General features: G+C 40.5%; 2 protein-coding genes and 1 long non-coding RNA gene across 3 annotated transcripts in view; 2 read left to right on the top strand and 1 right to left on the bottom strand.

The window, feature by feature from the left end:
* The first annotated feature begins 3,995 nt into the window (after nucleotides 1-3,995).
* Nucleotides 3,996-9,148, top strand: LOC131928400 (uncharacterized). The gene is made up of 5 exons (XM_059284424.1): nucleotides 3,996-4,099; nucleotides 5,903-6,061; nucleotides 6,804-6,899; nucleotides 8,329-8,406; nucleotides 9,082-9,148. The coding sequence occupies exons 1-5, from the start codon at nucleotides 3,996-3,998 to the stop codon at nucleotides 9,146-9,148; spliced, it is 504 nt and encodes a 167-aa protein (XP_059140407.1).
* Nucleotides 9,149-9,400: 252 nt separating this feature from the next.
* LOC131928397 (uncharacterized) lies at nucleotides 9,401-14,810 on the top strand. Its single transcript, XR_009383772.1, has 4 exons — nucleotides 9,401-9,501; nucleotides 12,674-12,807; nucleotides 13,579-13,619; nucleotides 14,181-14,810. It is a non-coding gene; the product is annotated as an uncharacterized LOC131928397 (long non-coding RNA).
* Nucleotides 14,811-16,409: 1,599 nt separating this feature from the next.
* The window catches only part of LOC131928399 (uncharacterized), a 19,843-nt gene continuing 18,763 nt past the window's right edge, over nucleotides 16,410-17,489 (bottom strand). The window contains exon 12 of the mRNA XM_059284423.1: nucleotides 16,410-17,202. Coding sequence (XP_059140406.1) covers nucleotides 17,044-17,202 — 159 coding nt within the window. The 3' untranslated portion in view covers nucleotides 16,410-17,043. The remainder of the gene's footprint in view (nucleotides 17,203-17,489) is intronic.

The following is a 17,489-nucleotide window of genomic DNA, read 5'->3' as shown; positions in this document are numbered from 1 at the left end:
CCTTTTCATAGTCAGTTTTTCTTGAACCTAAATATAAAACAAAATGACGGTTTTCCCCCATTTATTTTTGTCATCCAACAAGAATGCGTACACAACAAGGCATGACGTCACAGGGTCCAGTGGACCGGCTTGGACATGTTCCCCCTGAGTGAAACGAGCCAGGATTTATCGCTTTTTACCGAATTACCTCCCCTAACATCAGGTCAAGCATGTTTATTTTCAGGGGAGAGAACGTCGGTTTTCTTTCAATACCTCCCCTTAATTTTTTTTCCCCGTTTTACTTTTCAAACGATCACAAAATTGTTTTTGTTGTTTACCGATGACTAGATGTTAAAATATGTTATCAGTTAATTAAACTTAACAGAGAAAATAGCAGTTATTAACAATCCTTTTGATATCCTTGTGGCAGAATTAATTGTTTTCTGTTAGTCGACATTTTAGGAAGTATCTTTGCTTGAGTTTTTTAATGTCAGGTTTAATTTCCAAACATAGTGCTGACCTCATTGTCACAGAGACAGGTGAACTCTACTTCACCTGCCCCATGGGACTTCAGGTTCGAAAGGGAACTTTTACTTTTTACTTTGGATTTCCCAGCTAGATTTGAACACCTCACAGTTAATTTGTGGAGAGCGCTGGTATATAATTAGCCGCAGATTATGGGTAAAAATATATATCAGTTGCAATCCGACATTCTCCCTAACTCAACCAAACACGGAAACGCGGCCAAAAGTCAGTGGCGTCACTAGGCGGTGGCGGGGATGGCGGGGGTGCGGTATACACAAGGTAACTACATACTAGACGGTGAAGTAAGTAGTAAGTAAAGTTCCCTTTTTTCGAACCTGACGAATTAAGGGGCAAGTGAAGTAGAGTTTAGCTGTTTCTGTGACGTCAGCATATGCAGAGATGGTGTGGTCTGGTCAGCACCATGCCCAGCCGCCTTTACTTTACCTAACGTGAGTCATGTACCCATCAGAGCTGGGTGGACGCAAGGACGTTCTACCGACCTGAACCAGGATTTGAACTCAAGACATTTATGTTAGCAGTCTAGAGCTCTACCGCTCTACCCCGTGCCATCAGTTACAGAAAAAACAATGTGTTATTCATTACAAAAATAGAGGGAGAGGGGTGACACTTAACCAAAAATACACAACATCTTCAGTTACCGGTGACACCAGACCTAGTGAAGCTTAGTCAAAGGCATAACCAGTGGCGTAGCCAGGATCGTCTCAAGGGAGGGGGTCCAATTTTTACCTGGGGACAAACTTTCGATTTGCACCCCTCCCCCTCAGACTTTTGATTTGCACCCCCCCCCCCCTCAAACTTTCGATTCGCACCCCCCTCATACTTTATATATATATATATACCGAGGGGTCTATGGGGGAAGGGGGTTATGACCCCCCCCTACCCCCCCCCTGCCTACGCCACTGGGCATGATCATAATTAATAATAATATTAAATCTCCTAATGTATAAAATAGTTTCCTTATTTTGCATAACAATTACAATTACATTATGAACGCCCTTAAAGTGTTTCTAATATCATATTTGATTCTGTTGATTAAGAAATCAACCATTCTAGTCTAGCAGTTTAATTAAAAAATTACAGCCTAATAAATTGTTTCGTTATTATTTATTTATACTAAAATAAACAAATGTATTTTAAAACTATATTTAGTCTGCGAAAAATAATTCCCATTTCGAGAAACACAAGATGCGAATGAAGATGCTACGAAGGTTTCTATTGAACCAAGCGTTGCTAGGATACGGCTATTGTTTCTGAGTGACGTAGCTTAGCTTTAGGCGCCAACCATTTGTTTATGTTTTGTTCAAGCAAGTTTTTAAGGTTTGTTGCTATTTATCTCATTAGTATTTTAAAAAAAAATTAATGTGAGTTTATGACGCTAATTAAAGAATAATTAAATATACTTGTATATTGATTGATGTGAGCCTTACAAGGCTTATTTTGTTTGATTTCTATGTAGATTTATTTTCTGTATTTTTTAAAGAAGGTGCCTTTGTTTACATTAGAAAAAATGCGAAATTTTAATAAAACATGACACATTTTAATAAAGATAATATGTACATTTGAAGTTAAATATCACGTTATTTAGATCAAAAGCCTTAGGATTAGGATTAAGCAGTGGCGTAGCGAGGTCGGGTGTCACCGGGTGCGGCACTTAATGGTGTCATCACCACCAAAGGCGTAGCGACCCTTCCCGGGGACAAATTTTCGATTTGCACCCCCCCCCCCCTCAAACTTTCAATTTGCACCCCCCTCCTCAAGTTTTTCTCTATATATTTTGCTATTTTTTGCCTTTGTGTCACCCCCCTAAATGGTGTCACCCGGTGCGGTCCGCACCCCCCGCCGCCCCCCCCCCCCCTCGCTACGCCTCTGGGATTAAGTTTAGGTGCAGTAGAGGACAAAGGATTGTTTTACTGTAATTGTAGATGTTCGATAGGTAATACAGTATCGTTATAACGATTTTTTTTTATTTGACGGTATCACATCAAAGGCTAGTCAGCTTTACGATAAGGGTATGGTTTATAGTAAAGTAAACACATAGAAGGCCAACTAATTCTATATAGATGAAGTAGAGTTGGTCAGTTTTTTTGGAATTCAATATATATGTGGGTCAGCCCTATGACGCTGTTTTTTTTATTATCTTAATCAGCTGATTACATATGGGGGCGTCATAAGGATTCAAACTCAAACCTTTCAGATTAGTAAGTCTAGAGTTCTATTACTCGGCCTAGACCCAAGTTGGGGTAGGTATTATGGTAGTGGTGGTGACATATACATTGCAAATGCCAGGCCTAAAAGTATTAGGGTTCAAGAAAACATCAGCATCTTTTCTCTATCATGACTCAAAATCCAGAGGCGTAGCGATGGGGGGGGGTACATATGTCCCCGGGCGCCGACCTTATGGGGCGCCAAAATGGGTTGTAAAAACAAATTAAAATGTCAATTTAGCTGCATTTTGCAGTTTGACGGGGGGGGGGGGGTTGCAAATCGAAAGTTTGAAGGGGGGTGCAAATCGAAAAGGTTGAGGCGGGGGGGAGTGTGCAAATCGAAAAGTTGAGGCGGGGGTGTGCAAATCGAAAAGTTGAGGGGGGTGCAAATCGAAAAGTTGAGGGGGGGTGCAAATTGAAAATTTGCTCCCGAGTGGGGCGCCAAATTGAAAGTTTGTCCCCGGGCGCCGGGAAGGGTCGCTACGCCTCTGCCAAAATCACATGGGGCAGGTGAAGTAGAGTGCGGCAGTGCTCTGTTTAAATGATCTCGACATACAAGGGGCAGTGTTGGACACGAACGGGAAAATTATTTTTTCCGCCGAATATTAGTTGATAGTAGAGTTAACATTAGATATAGATTGACTTTTTTGTATGTAAGGAATAAAGTAGGCCCCTACTCACTATATTGTTATAGAAAGACTCGTGTTTAGTTTGTTTATGTGAACATAGTAGCAGGCCTTTAAGGAAAGGATAAACTACCTACTACATTTCATATATCTATATACTTATTCACTTGCATAACAGTTAGGGGTTGGCTTAAGGAATGAAACATGTGAAATCTTACCAGAGTACAACATTACTGTAGTATTTTAATTTTAATTAGATTTAGTAAAACAAGGCACCCCACTAACCCTCATCCTCCCCCCCCCCCCTAAATGTTGAACTTTCTTTTCCTATTCAGTCAGCAAGTCATAAAGTCAGCGCAACGCATCACGTGATCAATGGCCGCTACGGAGTAGCATGTACAGTGAACTAGCCCTCAACGCCAACACCACCACTGTATACAACCACACCACCACTGTATACAACCACACCACCACTGTACACAACCACACCGGCACTGCTCACCTCCCGACCCCCAACTTGACCGACGTCAGCCACAACACCACCGGTCACTACACCAGCCGGACCACTCACACAGCGAACTACACCACCACCAACCCCACGACACACAACCACCACACCACCACCAGCAACCGCGCCGTCATGCTGCACATCTCTGGGAAAGGCCAGTCAGGTAGGGCGGTCCCTCCACCTCGTCACGAACTGACGGACAGCAACAACTGCCCACTGGACTTCTTCTCCTTACGGTAAAAAAAAAACTTTTACTGTCCTGCCTGTACTTAATCCTAATCTGAGTTAAATTCAGTGGCGTAGCCAGGATCGTCTCAAGGGGGGGGTCCAATTTTTACCCGGGGACAAACTTTCTATTTGCACCCCCTCAAACTTTCGGATTTGCACCCCCCCCCCCCTCAAAATTTTGATTTGCACCCCCCCCCCCCTCATTCTTTATATATATACCGAGGGGTCTATGGCGAGGGGGTTATGACCACCCCTAACCCACACCCCCTCCCCCTTGCCTACGCCACTGGTTACATTAGCGAGGTTTTTGCACGCACTGAATACTTTATCATTGTTTGTTGTGTACGGACCAGTGTTTCTTTCAGACTTTTTTCTCCCGCGTGGGGGGTGGGGGGGGGGCACTTGATATTTTCGGGGGGGGGGGGGGGGGGGAACGACTAAATTTCACGGGAAGCGGACACTGGTAAAAGTCTATATTTTCTATATTACTTCCATTTCGTTCGGGGGGGGGGTGTAAACTTTCTACAGAGCCCCCCCCCCCCACCCCCCCCCCCCCCGCCCCCAACCCACCCCCGAATAGATGCCTGGAAGAAACAGTGATACGGACTTTCTCTAGTTTTACCCTTTAAATTTTCTACGTGTACTTCATCCTAATTGAATATATATTTGCCATGCTTTTGTACTTACTAAATCTCTACTTTATTATTATTTTTGTGCATGTGAGCTTTTTAACGTACTGAATATATTCTCATTATTTGTTCTATATCTAACGGAATTTATTTTATCTTCTGTATGAAACTATTTTCACTATGGAAAGTTTATCGTTATTAGTTTATTAAGGCGTGGTTATTTTTCGCTTAGTTATTAAGTCATGCATGTAAATATAAGGTTTTATAAGTTTACTTGTTTCTCTGTCCTCGCTTTTTGAACGGTAGTCTTGTTTGGGAACAGGGCATTACCCCCTCTTCCCCGACATTCCCCCCCCCCCCCGGAGTAATTACCCCGCCTGTCAATTACCCCCCCCCCCCGCCCAGTAATACATTACCCCCCGAACAAGGTTAGGATTAGGGCTAGGGTTAGGGTTAGGGTTAGGGTTAGGGTTAGGGTTAGAGTTAGGGTTAGGGTTAGGGTTAGGGTTAGAGTTAGGGTTAGGGTTAGGGTTAGAGTTAGAGTTAGAGTTAGGGTTAGGGTTAGGGTTAGGGTTAGGGTTAGGGTTAGGGTTAGGGTTAGAGTTAGAGTTAGGGTTAGGGTTAGGGCTATGGCTAGGGTTAGGGTTAGGGTTAGAGTTAGGGTTAGAGTTAGGGTTAGGGTTAGGGTTAGAGTTAGAGTTAGAGTTAGGGTTAGGGTTAGAGTTAGGGTTAGGGTTAGAGTTAGAGTTAGAGTTAGTGTTAGGGCTATGGCTAGGGTTAGAGTTAGGGTTAGGGTTAGAGTTAGAGTTAGAGTTAGAGTTAGAGTTAGAGTTAGGGTTAGGGCTATGGCTAGGGTTAGGGTTAGGGTTAGAGTTAGGGTTAGAGTTAGGGTTAGGGCTAGGGTTAAGGTTAGGCTTCAAACAATGTCTAGCATTGGTTTTGTTTTACGTTTTAGGCTGAGGTGGTTGCTTAGGTTTTGGTCTTTTTTTAAGGTTAGAATTAAGGTAATATATAGGTATAGACTTTGATTGGGTGGGGGGGGGGGGTGTATTCCCCGGGGGGGGGCGGTAATTGACGGGCGGTAATTGATCAAGAGTAATTAATTAGATGTGGTCAGTAAGAATTGGTTCCATTTCAACACGCCAGCCACCTTACCAGCGAGACAAAATACAATTTCCACAGCCTGAAAAACTACTACGAGATTCTCGTCATCAACGAGACTTCGGTCGAGATGAGGTGCCTCAAAAACTACCACCACGTGACCGGCTCCCGGTTCACCAGCTGCATGGAAAACGGCTCTTGGAGCGGCATGGAGATGATCTGTGAAGTAGACTACTTCAAGTAGGCTTTTGTGTATCTGTGAAGTACTATTACAAGTAGGCTTTTGTGTATCTGTGAAGTACTATTACAAGTAGGCTTTTGTGTATCTGTGAAGTAGACTACTTCAAGTGCTTTTGTGCGAATATTGGTTGCCGATTTCTTATCAAAAGTCTTTTTGTTTTATAATAACAATTAGTCTAGCTAAGAACAATGAATATATATATATATATATATATATATATATATATATATATATATATATATATATATATATATATATATATACACTTATCCCCATCCCTATCTCTCTATAAATATAAAATATTTATTATATATTTATATACATAATATTCATTTATTTAATTATTATATTTAATTATACTTAATATATTTGTTTATTTCTTAATTTGCCACATGTACATATATCTATCTGTATAGCTTTTCCCGTTCGTACCCAAGACACATGGGGCAACTGAAGTAGAGTTCATCTGCTTCAAAGACCTCGGCATATGAATTGAAGGTGTGATCAGCCGCATTTGGTTCCCTAACGTGAGATAGGTACCCATCAGAGCTGAGTGGACTCAGGGACGTTCAACTGACGTCTATTTGATTATCTATCTAACAATCTGTATACCACGCGATCTACTTCTACATTAGAATCTATTTGTTATAAAAAAAATTATATACACATTGCAACACTAGCTTGAATTCTGCAAATCAATGACACTAAAGCGATGGTTTTGTTTTTTCGTATCTTCCCCAGAGAGAGACACAGACTGAGCATCTTTATAGTCTTTCTCTCGTTGATGTCGTCCTTCGTATTTCTGGGATCGGATTTTTTCTTTTTCATGAAGAAAAAGTACGTCTGTTTCATCATTCATGTTATCTGTTATCTGTTATTTGTTATCTGTTGTTTTTTTTCTTTTTCAAAACCTTCGGCTATCGCTAATTTTACATTTTATTTTTTACTGTTATCCCACTCCCCTCCCCTCCTACTAACCTCCTGTCCTACTTATCTCCTCTCTGTCGCTCTTCCTCTCTTTCTCTCTCTTTCTCTCTGCCCCTCTTCCTCTCTGCCCCTCTTCCTCTCTGCCCCTCTTCCTCTCTTCCTCTCTGCCCCTCTTCCTCTCTGCCCCTCTTCCTCTCTGCCCCTCTTCCTCTCTGCCCCTCTTCCTCTCTGCCCCTCTTCCTCTCTGCCCCTCTTCCTCTCTGCCCCTCTTCCTCTCTGCCCCTCTTCCTCTCTGCCCCTCTTCCTCTCTGCCCCTCTTCCTCTCTGTCTCTCTGCCCCTCTTCCTCTCTTCCTCTCTTTCTCTCTGCCCCTCTTCCTCTCTGCCTCTCTTCCTCTCTGCCCCTCTTCCTCTCTGTCTCTCTGCCTCTCTTCCTCTCTTTCTCTCTGCCCCTCTTCCTCTCTGCCCCTCTACCTCTCTGCCCCTCTTCCTCTCTTCCTCTCTTTCTCTCTGCCCCTCTTCCTCTCTTCCTCTCTTTCTCTCTGCCCCTCTGCCTCTCTACCTCTCTACATCTCTTCCTCTCTTCTTCTCTGCTCACCCTCCCAGCGTTCCCACAATCCTCCAAGCGAGACATGTGAGCCACTGCTTGTCCACCACACTCCCAAACTGTTCATCCAATGCCCTTGACCTTGACCCCCGAGCGCGCCCTCGGCTAGCCAGACAGCTGTGGAGTCACTGATCCATGACGGCTATCATCTGAGACGGCTAAGCGTCATCAGGCCTGAAAAAAGGCGACCGCACGTGGGAGAGTGAGTTTACGAAAACGTACTTCGATACACCATCCTAAAAATCAAGGTCGTTGCAAGCAAGGTCGTTCAACGCAAGGTCATTTGACGCACGGCCACAAATAGTAATGTCATTAGAAGCAAAGTCATCAACAGCGAGGTCACTAATTATAAGGTCATCAAAAAAACAAGGCCATTATCAGCAAGGTCAGCATCTGCAAGGTCATCAGCAGCAAGGTCATCATCAGCAAGGTCATCATCAGCAAGGTCATCAGCAGCAAGGTCATCAGCAGCAAGGTCATCATCAGCAAGGTCATCATCAGCAAGGTCATCAGCAGCAAGGTCATCAGCAGCAAGGTCACCAGCAGCAAGGTCATCGATAGTAAGGTCACCAATAACAAAATCATAAAAAAAAACCAAAGCAAGGTTATAAAAAGCAAGGTCATCACATACTAAATCAACAGCAAGGTCACCCCCCCACACACACACCACAGTCGTCCCACACTCCCCCTGCCCCATCCTCCCTTTCTGACCCTTTTTACCTTGACCTTGACAGGTTGGAGCTAAAAGTTGAAAAGAGGAGGCTCGCGTCTTTCAACAGGCGGCGCACCATGGAGTTGGGGTACCACACCAGGTTCGTAATGAACAGGGAGTGGTCTCCGTGCGTAAATCAGAGGCGTAGCGACCCTTCCCGGCGCCCAGGGACAAACTTTCAATTTGGCGCCCCCCCCCTCCCCATTCTCCCCGGAACCAAACTTTCAGTTCCCCCCCCCCTTTATATATTGTAAAATTTATAATGCAAAGCTGCAGCTAAAATGAACTTTTTCCCCGGAGCCCGGGGACATATGTACCCCCCTGCCCTCCTTCGCTACGCCTCTGGCGTAAATGGGTCTGAGGGAGTGGGGGTGGTCACCATACAAGGTGGGTTTCAGGTAGATTACCATGCTATATTAGTCTGTGAGGGGGCTCTTACTAGATAGGTTTGAAGGGGGGGGGTAACAATATTAGGTTTGTTTGTGTTAGGTTATCATACCAGGTGTGTCCGGGGGGGGGGGGTGGTCATACAACGTAATGGGGGGGGGGGGGGGGGAGAGTATGGATGAGACTTCACTCACGTTTGGAGAGAGAACTTCAAAATCAAACATCTGCTGCCTTGTAGTTTGTTCTTGGTTGGACAAAGGGCTATGGACATAAATATAAAATAGATTAGCAGTCTGAAATTTGAGTCAACAGCCTACACGGCGAATACCAAGTTGACACGTAATACTTAATTGTGTTGGATAAAATCTCTTCCAAAACTTGAATTAAGAACAACAAAGAAGAAGGATACGTCAGCGCTATTGACCATAAGGATTGTGGGAACAAAGTGGGAATAGCTGATTATGCTCGAGGTACGGCTTGGCAGGGTGGTAGTGTGTATCAAGTTCGGATTCCGGTTGAGTCAGTCTGACTTCCCAGAGTACACCCAGCTCTAATGAATACCTGGCATACTTTAGAAAATTTAAACTATTGGTTTTGGCATATTACTGACAAAGCTCTATTCGAACGAGGTCTTGGAAACAGCTAAACTCTACTTCACCTGCCCTATGCTGGTCTCTACTCTCTACAGGTGTCTGGCGTATCCGATCTACGGTCTCTCAGACCTGGTGCTGTACCTGCCTGAGATTGGTCAGTTCGTTGATATACGTCAGAGCACGCGCCTCCGTGAGAAGCAGTACGGCAATATACTGTGAGTAGATGTTGACTTGTTTGGTCAATAGGTTTTGGTGATGTTGTCTTGTTTGGTAATGTTGTCTTGTTTGGTAAATGTGTTTGGTGATGTTGTCTTATTTCGTCAATGCGTTTGGTGATGTTGTCTTGTTTGGTGATGTTGTCTTGTTTGGTAATGTTGTCTTGTTTGGTAAATGTGTTTGGTGATGTTATCTTATTTCGTCAATGCGTTTGGTGATGTTGTCTTGTTTGGTGGTGTTGTCTTGTTTGGTGATGTTGTCTTGTTTGGTGATGTTGTCTTGTTTGGTGATGTTGTCTTGTTTGGTGATGTTGTCTTGTTTCGTCAATGCGTTTGGTGATGTTGTCTTGTTTGGTGATGTTGTCGTGTTTGGTGATGTTGTCTTGTTTGGTGATGTTGTCTTGTTTGGTGATGTTGTCTTGTTTCGTCAATGCGTTTGGCGATGTTGTCTTGTTTGGTGATGTTGTCTTGTTTCGTCAATGCGTTTGGTGATGTTGTCTTGTTTGGTGATGTTGTCGTGTTTGGTGATGTTGACTTGTTTGGTGATGTTGTCTTTTTTGGTGATGTTGTCTTGTTTCGTCAATGCGTTTGGTGATGTTGTCTTGTTTGGTGATGTTGTCTTGTTTGGTGATGTTGTCTTGTTTGGTGATGTTGTCTTGTTTGGTGATGTTGTCTTGTTTGGTGATGTTGTCTTGTTTGGTGATGTTGTCTTGTTTGGTGATGTTGTCTTGTTTCGTCAATGCGTTTGGTGATGTTGTCTTGTTTGGTGATGTTGTCGTGTTTGGTGATGTTGTCTTGTTTGGTGATGTTGTCTTGTTTGGTGATGTTGTCTTGTTTCGTCAATGCGTTTGGTGATGTTGTCTTGTTTGGTGATGTTGTCTTGTTTGGTGATGTTGTCTTGTTTGGTGATGTTGTCTTGTTTGGTGATGTTGTCTTGTTTGGTGATGTTGTCTTGTTTGGTGATGTTGTCTTGTTTCGTCAATGCGTTTGGTGATGTTGTCTTGTTTGGTGATGTTGTCGTGTTTGGTGATGTTGACTTGTTTGGTGATGTTGTCTTGTTTGGTGATGTTGTCTTGTTTGGTGATGTTGTCTTGTTTCGTCAATGCGTTTGGTGATGTTGTCTTGTTTCGTCAATGCGTTTGGTGATGTTGTCTTGTTTCGTCAGTGCGTTTGGTGATGTTGTATTGTTTGGTGATGTCGTGTTTGGTGATGTTGGCTTGTTTTACTATGGTCAATTTGATTTCTGATGTCACTTTGTATCCCTATGAGCAATTTGTTTGGTGATGTTAAAGTCTGTTAATTTAGGCCACATTTTTGCGATGTTAACTCTTGTTAATTTAGTCAATTCTTTTGGCGACTTTAACTTATTAACATCAGAAAGAAGAGTAGCCAAACATAATGCCGCTTCTCCATATTAAGAGCTCTTTTCAAGACTGGTGTGTACGTATATATAGCATGGCTTTAGCTTACATAGGTGACTGGATAGATGCGCAACAGAAAACAGCGCACAAAAAAGTGCGCAAGGGCATTGTTAATGTTTTCTTAAATCGAGTATTTTTTTTTAAAATAATAATAATAATTAAACATTAGCAATGAGTGAATACAAGTACACTGTATCATAATAAAACGTATTTCCACGAGATATAATAAAATCAAAGTGTATTAGTATAACTGGTTTATGTTTGCGCATTTTTTCGTTGCGCAGTTTTCCGATTGCGCATTTTTTCCGGGAACCGTTTCCTTAACACGACATGGTTTGGTCGGACGATTCAGCGAATAACTGCTAAGACACAAGTCTATCGAACTCGGATGGGTACCTGATTGAGATTAGAGTAGGGATACTGACAGCGTCTGGGCATAGTGTTGACCACACTATCCTTGTACATGCTAAGGTTACAGAAACTAATTCTACATCATCAGCACAACTGATCGCCAAAAACTGAAATAGTAACTTCGTTCACTAACTATTAAAGCTCATGTAATCATTAAGGTATTTTTATTTTTAATAATTAGGAAAAAGGCCTACTTCTTTTCAACATACAATTCAAATAAAAACACATAAAACACGAACAATTTAACAATCAGAAACCATTTATATTACATCTTTAACTACCCATGCACAGCAGTTTCAAATCAGCCGCGCAGTAATTTCGTAAAATCCAAACATCCTTCTATATGACTTTTAGAACACCGCGCACGGCAACAGGACATTACCCCCCCCCCCCCCGGAAATTACCCCCCCCCCCTCCGGATATTTCCCCACGTATTTATCCCCTGGAGAAAATACCCCTCCCCCTGTCATTTACCCCCCCCCCCCTCAAGTTAGAATAATAATTCTAACTAGAATTCTATACCTGTTTATTACCTTAATCCTAACCTAAAAAAAAAAGACCACAACCTAAGCATCCACCTCAGCCTAAAACTTAACACAAAACCAAAACCAACGCTAGACACAGCCCTATCCATAGCTATAGCCCTAACCCTAGCCCTAACCCTAACCCTGTCCTGGGGGGGGGGGGGGGGAGGATAATGTCCTACTGGGCGGGGGGGGGGGGGTAATTCACAGGGGGGGGTAATTACTTAGGGGTAATGTCGGGGGGGGGGTCCGGGAAGGGGTAATTGACGGTGGGGGGGGGTAATGCCCTGTTCCCCTACGCACACAAGATACATACTGCTCATTAGCTTTTTTTCTCTGAAAGGGAAGTTTGAACCCATGTCTAATGCGTTCGTCCATAAATAACGTCACACTCATAGGGGGGAGGGGGTTCAGATGGTGTGACGTCACACTTTTGCATTATAAAAAAAAGCAATGATAGAAAACGAGTTTTATTCGTCATTTCGCGTTTTAGAAAACTGTTTTGATAAATTGTAGTAGGAATTGATCAAAATACTTTATGTTGACAGAGTTTAGACAAGAATTAAAAAAAAAATATATGGATGTTTTAAGCACAAATTCACCTGCAATTTTGAGGGGGGGGGGGGTGGGTTGTAGGCTGCGGTATGACGTCATTTTAGGGTGAAGGGGGGGGTCTGGCTTTTTGTGACGATGTGTGACGGAGAAGGTAAGAGGTAAAATTCGTCCGAAAAAACTGTGACGTCATTTATGGATGACCCTTCCCCCCCCCCCCCCCCCCCCATCAATCCGATTGAAAAAATTTAAAATCCATCACAGGGAAGCGAGGTTGAAAATCCCGCAGGATCAGTATCGCGATTCGATGGCGGAAACATGCGAGATCGAGACACAGGCACGGCGCAAGGGAACAGTGGACTTGAAATCCATCGACTCGGAGTACGGCTTCCACGCAGGTGAGAGCACACGGTTCCGGTGATGCTAAAAATAGATTGCTTTCCGGTCAATGTATGCTAAAAATAGTTTACCGGTCTGCTGAAAATAAGATTGTTTTCCGGTCAATGTATGGTAAAAATAGTTTACCGGTCTGCTAAAAAAAAAGTTGATAAAAATTCTAGTGACAATTTAAGCGCAATTTCCCCATAGGTCTATATCTATATATTGCTATATTGTACTGTAGTGTATTATGTATAATGTAACTTTAAAAAAAAATGTGTGACCGAACGAAAGGATATTTTTGAAAACTTTCTTCGGCAATATTGTTCTAAATTATAGCAGAAATCGATTGGTAAATGTTTCAAGTCGCTAAGTGGTCTGGTTGCCGAGATATGGGCCAAAAACTGCATTTTTTTCGAGGTGTTTTGGCTTTTCCGGGAAATCCAGGAAGGAATTTCGGAATTTTTTTGGCCCACAATCATCCTCGGAACTTGCTTAACATATTTGCTTTGAAACTAGTCCTCGATATTGCTTCGTTGAGGAGGAGATACGACTTAAAGCTGCGGACACACATCCATCACCAGAAATGACGAGTTAATAATCGCAATTGTCTAGTATGGAAATTGCGCTAAAAAGTTGTTTTCTGTCTCGAGTAAGTTTTAAAAAAAAATTAGTTTGGTCGAGTGGTGCTAAAATTAGATATTACGTGCGTTGACACGTGACTTTAACGGCCCAATCTAGGAAAACGTCATGTCTAATTACTGTAATGCTGTCATCTTTGTCTTTTTCAGTGTCGAAAGGTGGGCACAGGACGGCAAAAGATAAAAAAGAGGTAGGAAAACTATATATATATATATATATATATATATATATATATATATATATATATATATATATATATATATATATATATATATATATATATATATATATATATATATATATATATATATATATATATATATATATATATATATATATATATATATATATATATATATATATATATATATATATATATATATTATATCGCTTCCCTAGAGCCAGACTGTTCTTACTCCACTTTTTTAAACTGTTTGCAAAAAGGTTTTAATATATATATATATATATATATATATATATATATATATATATATATATATATATATATATATATATATATATATACATGCACATAAATATATATATTTATTTATTTATACACGTATATATATATATATATATATATATATATATATATATATATATATATATATATATATATATATATATTGTGTGAGAGAATGAATATTTGCATAAGATCCAGTAATAACATGAGTGTTTTAGTTTATGATAAGACCTTTGACCTATCCAAGGTAAGAACTTTGACCTTTCGATGTTTTTCACTTTACAGTTCTACAGCCGAGGGCTGATGCTATTCCGGTTGCGGCAACACCGCTCAAACAAGGATGGAGGCTACGCTACTACCTAGCTGCACAATCATACAATCACACAATCATTCACACAATCATACTCTTCCGCCAAGCTGCATACAGCACAGTCATACAATCATTCACACAAGCTACCACCTAGCTTTACATGGCACAATAATACAATCATTCACACAATCATACGCTACTACCTAGCTGCACAATCATAAAATCACACAATCATTCACACAATCATACTCTTTCACCAAGCTGCATACAGCACAGTCATACAATCATTCACACAAGCATAAACTACCTCCTAGCTTTACATGGCACAATAATACAATCATTCACACAATCATACGCTACTACCTAGCCGCACAATCACACAATCATTCACACAAGCATACGCTACCTCCTGGCTTCACAATCATACAATCACGTAGCTTAACACATCACAACAAGCTACGTTCTACCTTTCTTAGGACATTCCTTCATTCACCTTTCTTTTCTAGGATACGCCTGTATCTATACCCTGTATATTATTCAGTGACTATTTTGTAAAAAAATTAATATACATGTAGGTATAATGTAAACTTAAGAGCAAACTGTGTAAGCATTTTTATAATTCAAATTGTCAAAAATTAATCGTATCTATCTCTTTAACTTACAAATGTTGATTTAAACCTAACTATTTTTAAGGTATAAATACATTTAATGTATATGATTTATCTATATATATAAAATAAATGTAATATATAAGGACATTCACATGGCATTCACATCCGGCATAGATATGTATTTTTTTTAATTCATACATTCTCCATTACATTCTTATGTATTTTTCCATTACATGCTTATGGTTTTTTTTTTCAATTGCATGCCAAATGTATTACCTTTACATGTCGAATGTATTACTTTTACATGTCAAATGTATTTCTAAATAACATGTCCAATTTGTTTTTCCTATTATATTTAAAATGTTTCTTTTTTTTACATTTACATTGGTTTTTTCTATTTCATGCCGAATGTTTTTCAACTGCATTTCAAATATGTTTTATTTCATGACATTTTTAATAACATGCGATGTATTTTCACCCTGTGATTTTTAGGTAATGTAAGTTGATTTCTTTTTCTCATGAGGTCGGGGGTCGATCGCCCACCCCCAATATTCTTAAGTACAACTGCTTGTCCTTTGTATCGTAGACTTAAGATAAATGTGTCTTTATTTTGTATGTTCGCTTCATAACAATGTTACTAGTGTATAGGAATTACATTTTAGTCAAACTGAAATTATATGACGTGTTTATGGTATTTGCTTGAAACTTTTTTTTCCATAAAGCATATAATACATATTTTTGTATGAACAAAAATGCTTAACTTAAGCTCATTTGTAAACTGTTTCCTACGTATGCTCAAGTGCCATAAAGATTATGTAAATGTCAATTAAATCTGTTTTAATTGGAGAGTTTAATTAAAATTGAATTGTTTTAAAATCGTTTTTCGTCATATTTTTCCACCTTTTACCAGTTCGTACAATGAGTATCTATCATATTCTTCAATGTTCGTACAAAAAGATATCACTGATTTCACAGTCAATATTTCTTCCAGACTTTTTTCTCCGGGGGAGGGGGGAGAGGAGCACTTGAAATTTTCGGGGGGACGGGGACGGGACGTTATAAATTTCGTTCGGGGGGCGGTAGACTTTCTTCGGGGGGGGGGGCTGTGTCCTTCGAAGAGATGCCTGGAAGAAACTCTGTTCACAGTTCGTACAAATAGTATCTGTCAAATTATTCAAAGGTCGAACAAAAGATATCTGACACTGTATTCACACTTCGAACATAAAGTATCGCTCATTTTATTCACAGTTCGTACAAAAAAGTATCACTGTATTCACACTTCGAACATAAAGTATCGCTCACTGTATGTACCGTTCGAACATAAGTATAAACAACCATAACCAAATGTATTTATGTTCATTTTTCAAATCTTTATTTTTCAAAACGAAACCAACAAACAGTATCAACGAGTAATTACAAACAAAACAGTATTTAAAAAATATAGTTGGCACAAGAACTAGCCATAGTAACAATTTACTTTTAAAAAAATAACCTAACAATAGTTTCTACATCTTAAAATCAACAAATTAAATATCTTTACAATTACAAAGATCCACAATTAAAAAACCCCGAATAAAACCCATTAAGCTTTACGATTCATTGACATATAAAATATAATTTTAAATCTAACAATTAACATTTTTATACTTATATTTTCAGCAAAAGACATACACGACAACTAATTTTATAATTATATTTTCCAATTAACTGAATAAAACATTTTAAATGCATCTAATGTTTAAATATACTCATTAAAATTGTTACTAAATTGATTACAAACAAAAATTGTCTTAATAAATTTTTCAATAAAAATACAACACATAATACAATGACCAAAATGGTAACAAGGCATGGGACTTACATGTGTAAAGAAACACTAATACAAACTAGAAATGTTAAAAACCAACGGGAAAATACATGGTCACATAATATATGGCCACCTAGACTTTGGCATAACATTATGGCCACACAAACTATGGCCATCTAGCATATGGCTACATAACATATGGCCACCTAGCCTGTGGTAATTTTTGTTTAGGCTCGGCGAGGAATGTGGTCATTTTTCTTTAGGCTCTTGAGAGGAATGTGGTCATTTTTCTTTAGGCTCTTAAGAGGAATGTGGTCATTTTTCTTTAGGCTCTTGAGAGGAATGTGGTCATTTTTCTTTAGGCTCTTGGAAGGAATGTGGTCATTTTTCTTTAGTCTCTTCGGGGGGGGGGGGGGTTGTTCATTTGTCTTTAGGCTCTTGAGAGGGACGTTGGCTCTTATTGTAACCCTTTTGTGTCCACTTGGGAGCCAGATCGTGTGTGTCCGACTTGTCGATGGCGTGCATGCGCATCATGGGCGGGAGCTTCCAGTAGTTCTCATTCCGTACACGGGTGTGAGTCTAAGGGGTTCGGGGAGAGGGGAGAAAGGAAACCTGCTACTTATCCATAAATCCACCAACCCGTCTGTCATGCGTCGGTCCATCCGTCCATCATCTGCCCATCCACCCGCCCTTCCGTCCGTCCATATATCCATTCATCCAAATATCCACTTACCCATCGCCACATCCATCCATCAACCCATCCAGCCGCCCAGTCAACCTATCATCCATAAATCCACCCAACCATCTATCCACTTATCCATTCAACCACTCACTCACCCCTCCATCAACTCACCCACCCATCGACC

This window comes from Physella acuta, unplaced genomic scaffold (assembly GCF_028476545.2).
Source record: "Physella acuta isolate Inbredline_101_S28 unplaced genomic scaffold, ASM2847654v3 ptg001497l, whole genome shotgun sequence".
Classification (NCBI taxonomy): domain Eukaryota; kingdom Metazoa; phylum Mollusca; class Gastropoda; family Physidae; genus Physella; species Physella acuta.
This window is presented reverse-complemented; position numbering and strand designations above follow the sequence as displayed.

Coding starts and splice junctions, on each gene's coding strand:
- LOC131928400 (XM_059284424.1), top strand. CDS start 3,996: ATGCTGCACATCTCTGGGAAAGGCCAGTCAGGTAGGGCGGTCCCTCCA. Junction 6,062..6,803: donor TGTGAAGTAGACTACTTCAA/GTAGGCTTTTGT, acceptor TATCTTCCCCAG/AGAGAGACACAGACTGAGCA. Junction 8,407..9,081: donor GAGTTGGGGTACCACACCAG/GTTCGTAATGAA, acceptor ACTTGAATTAAG/AACAACAAAGAAGAAGGATA.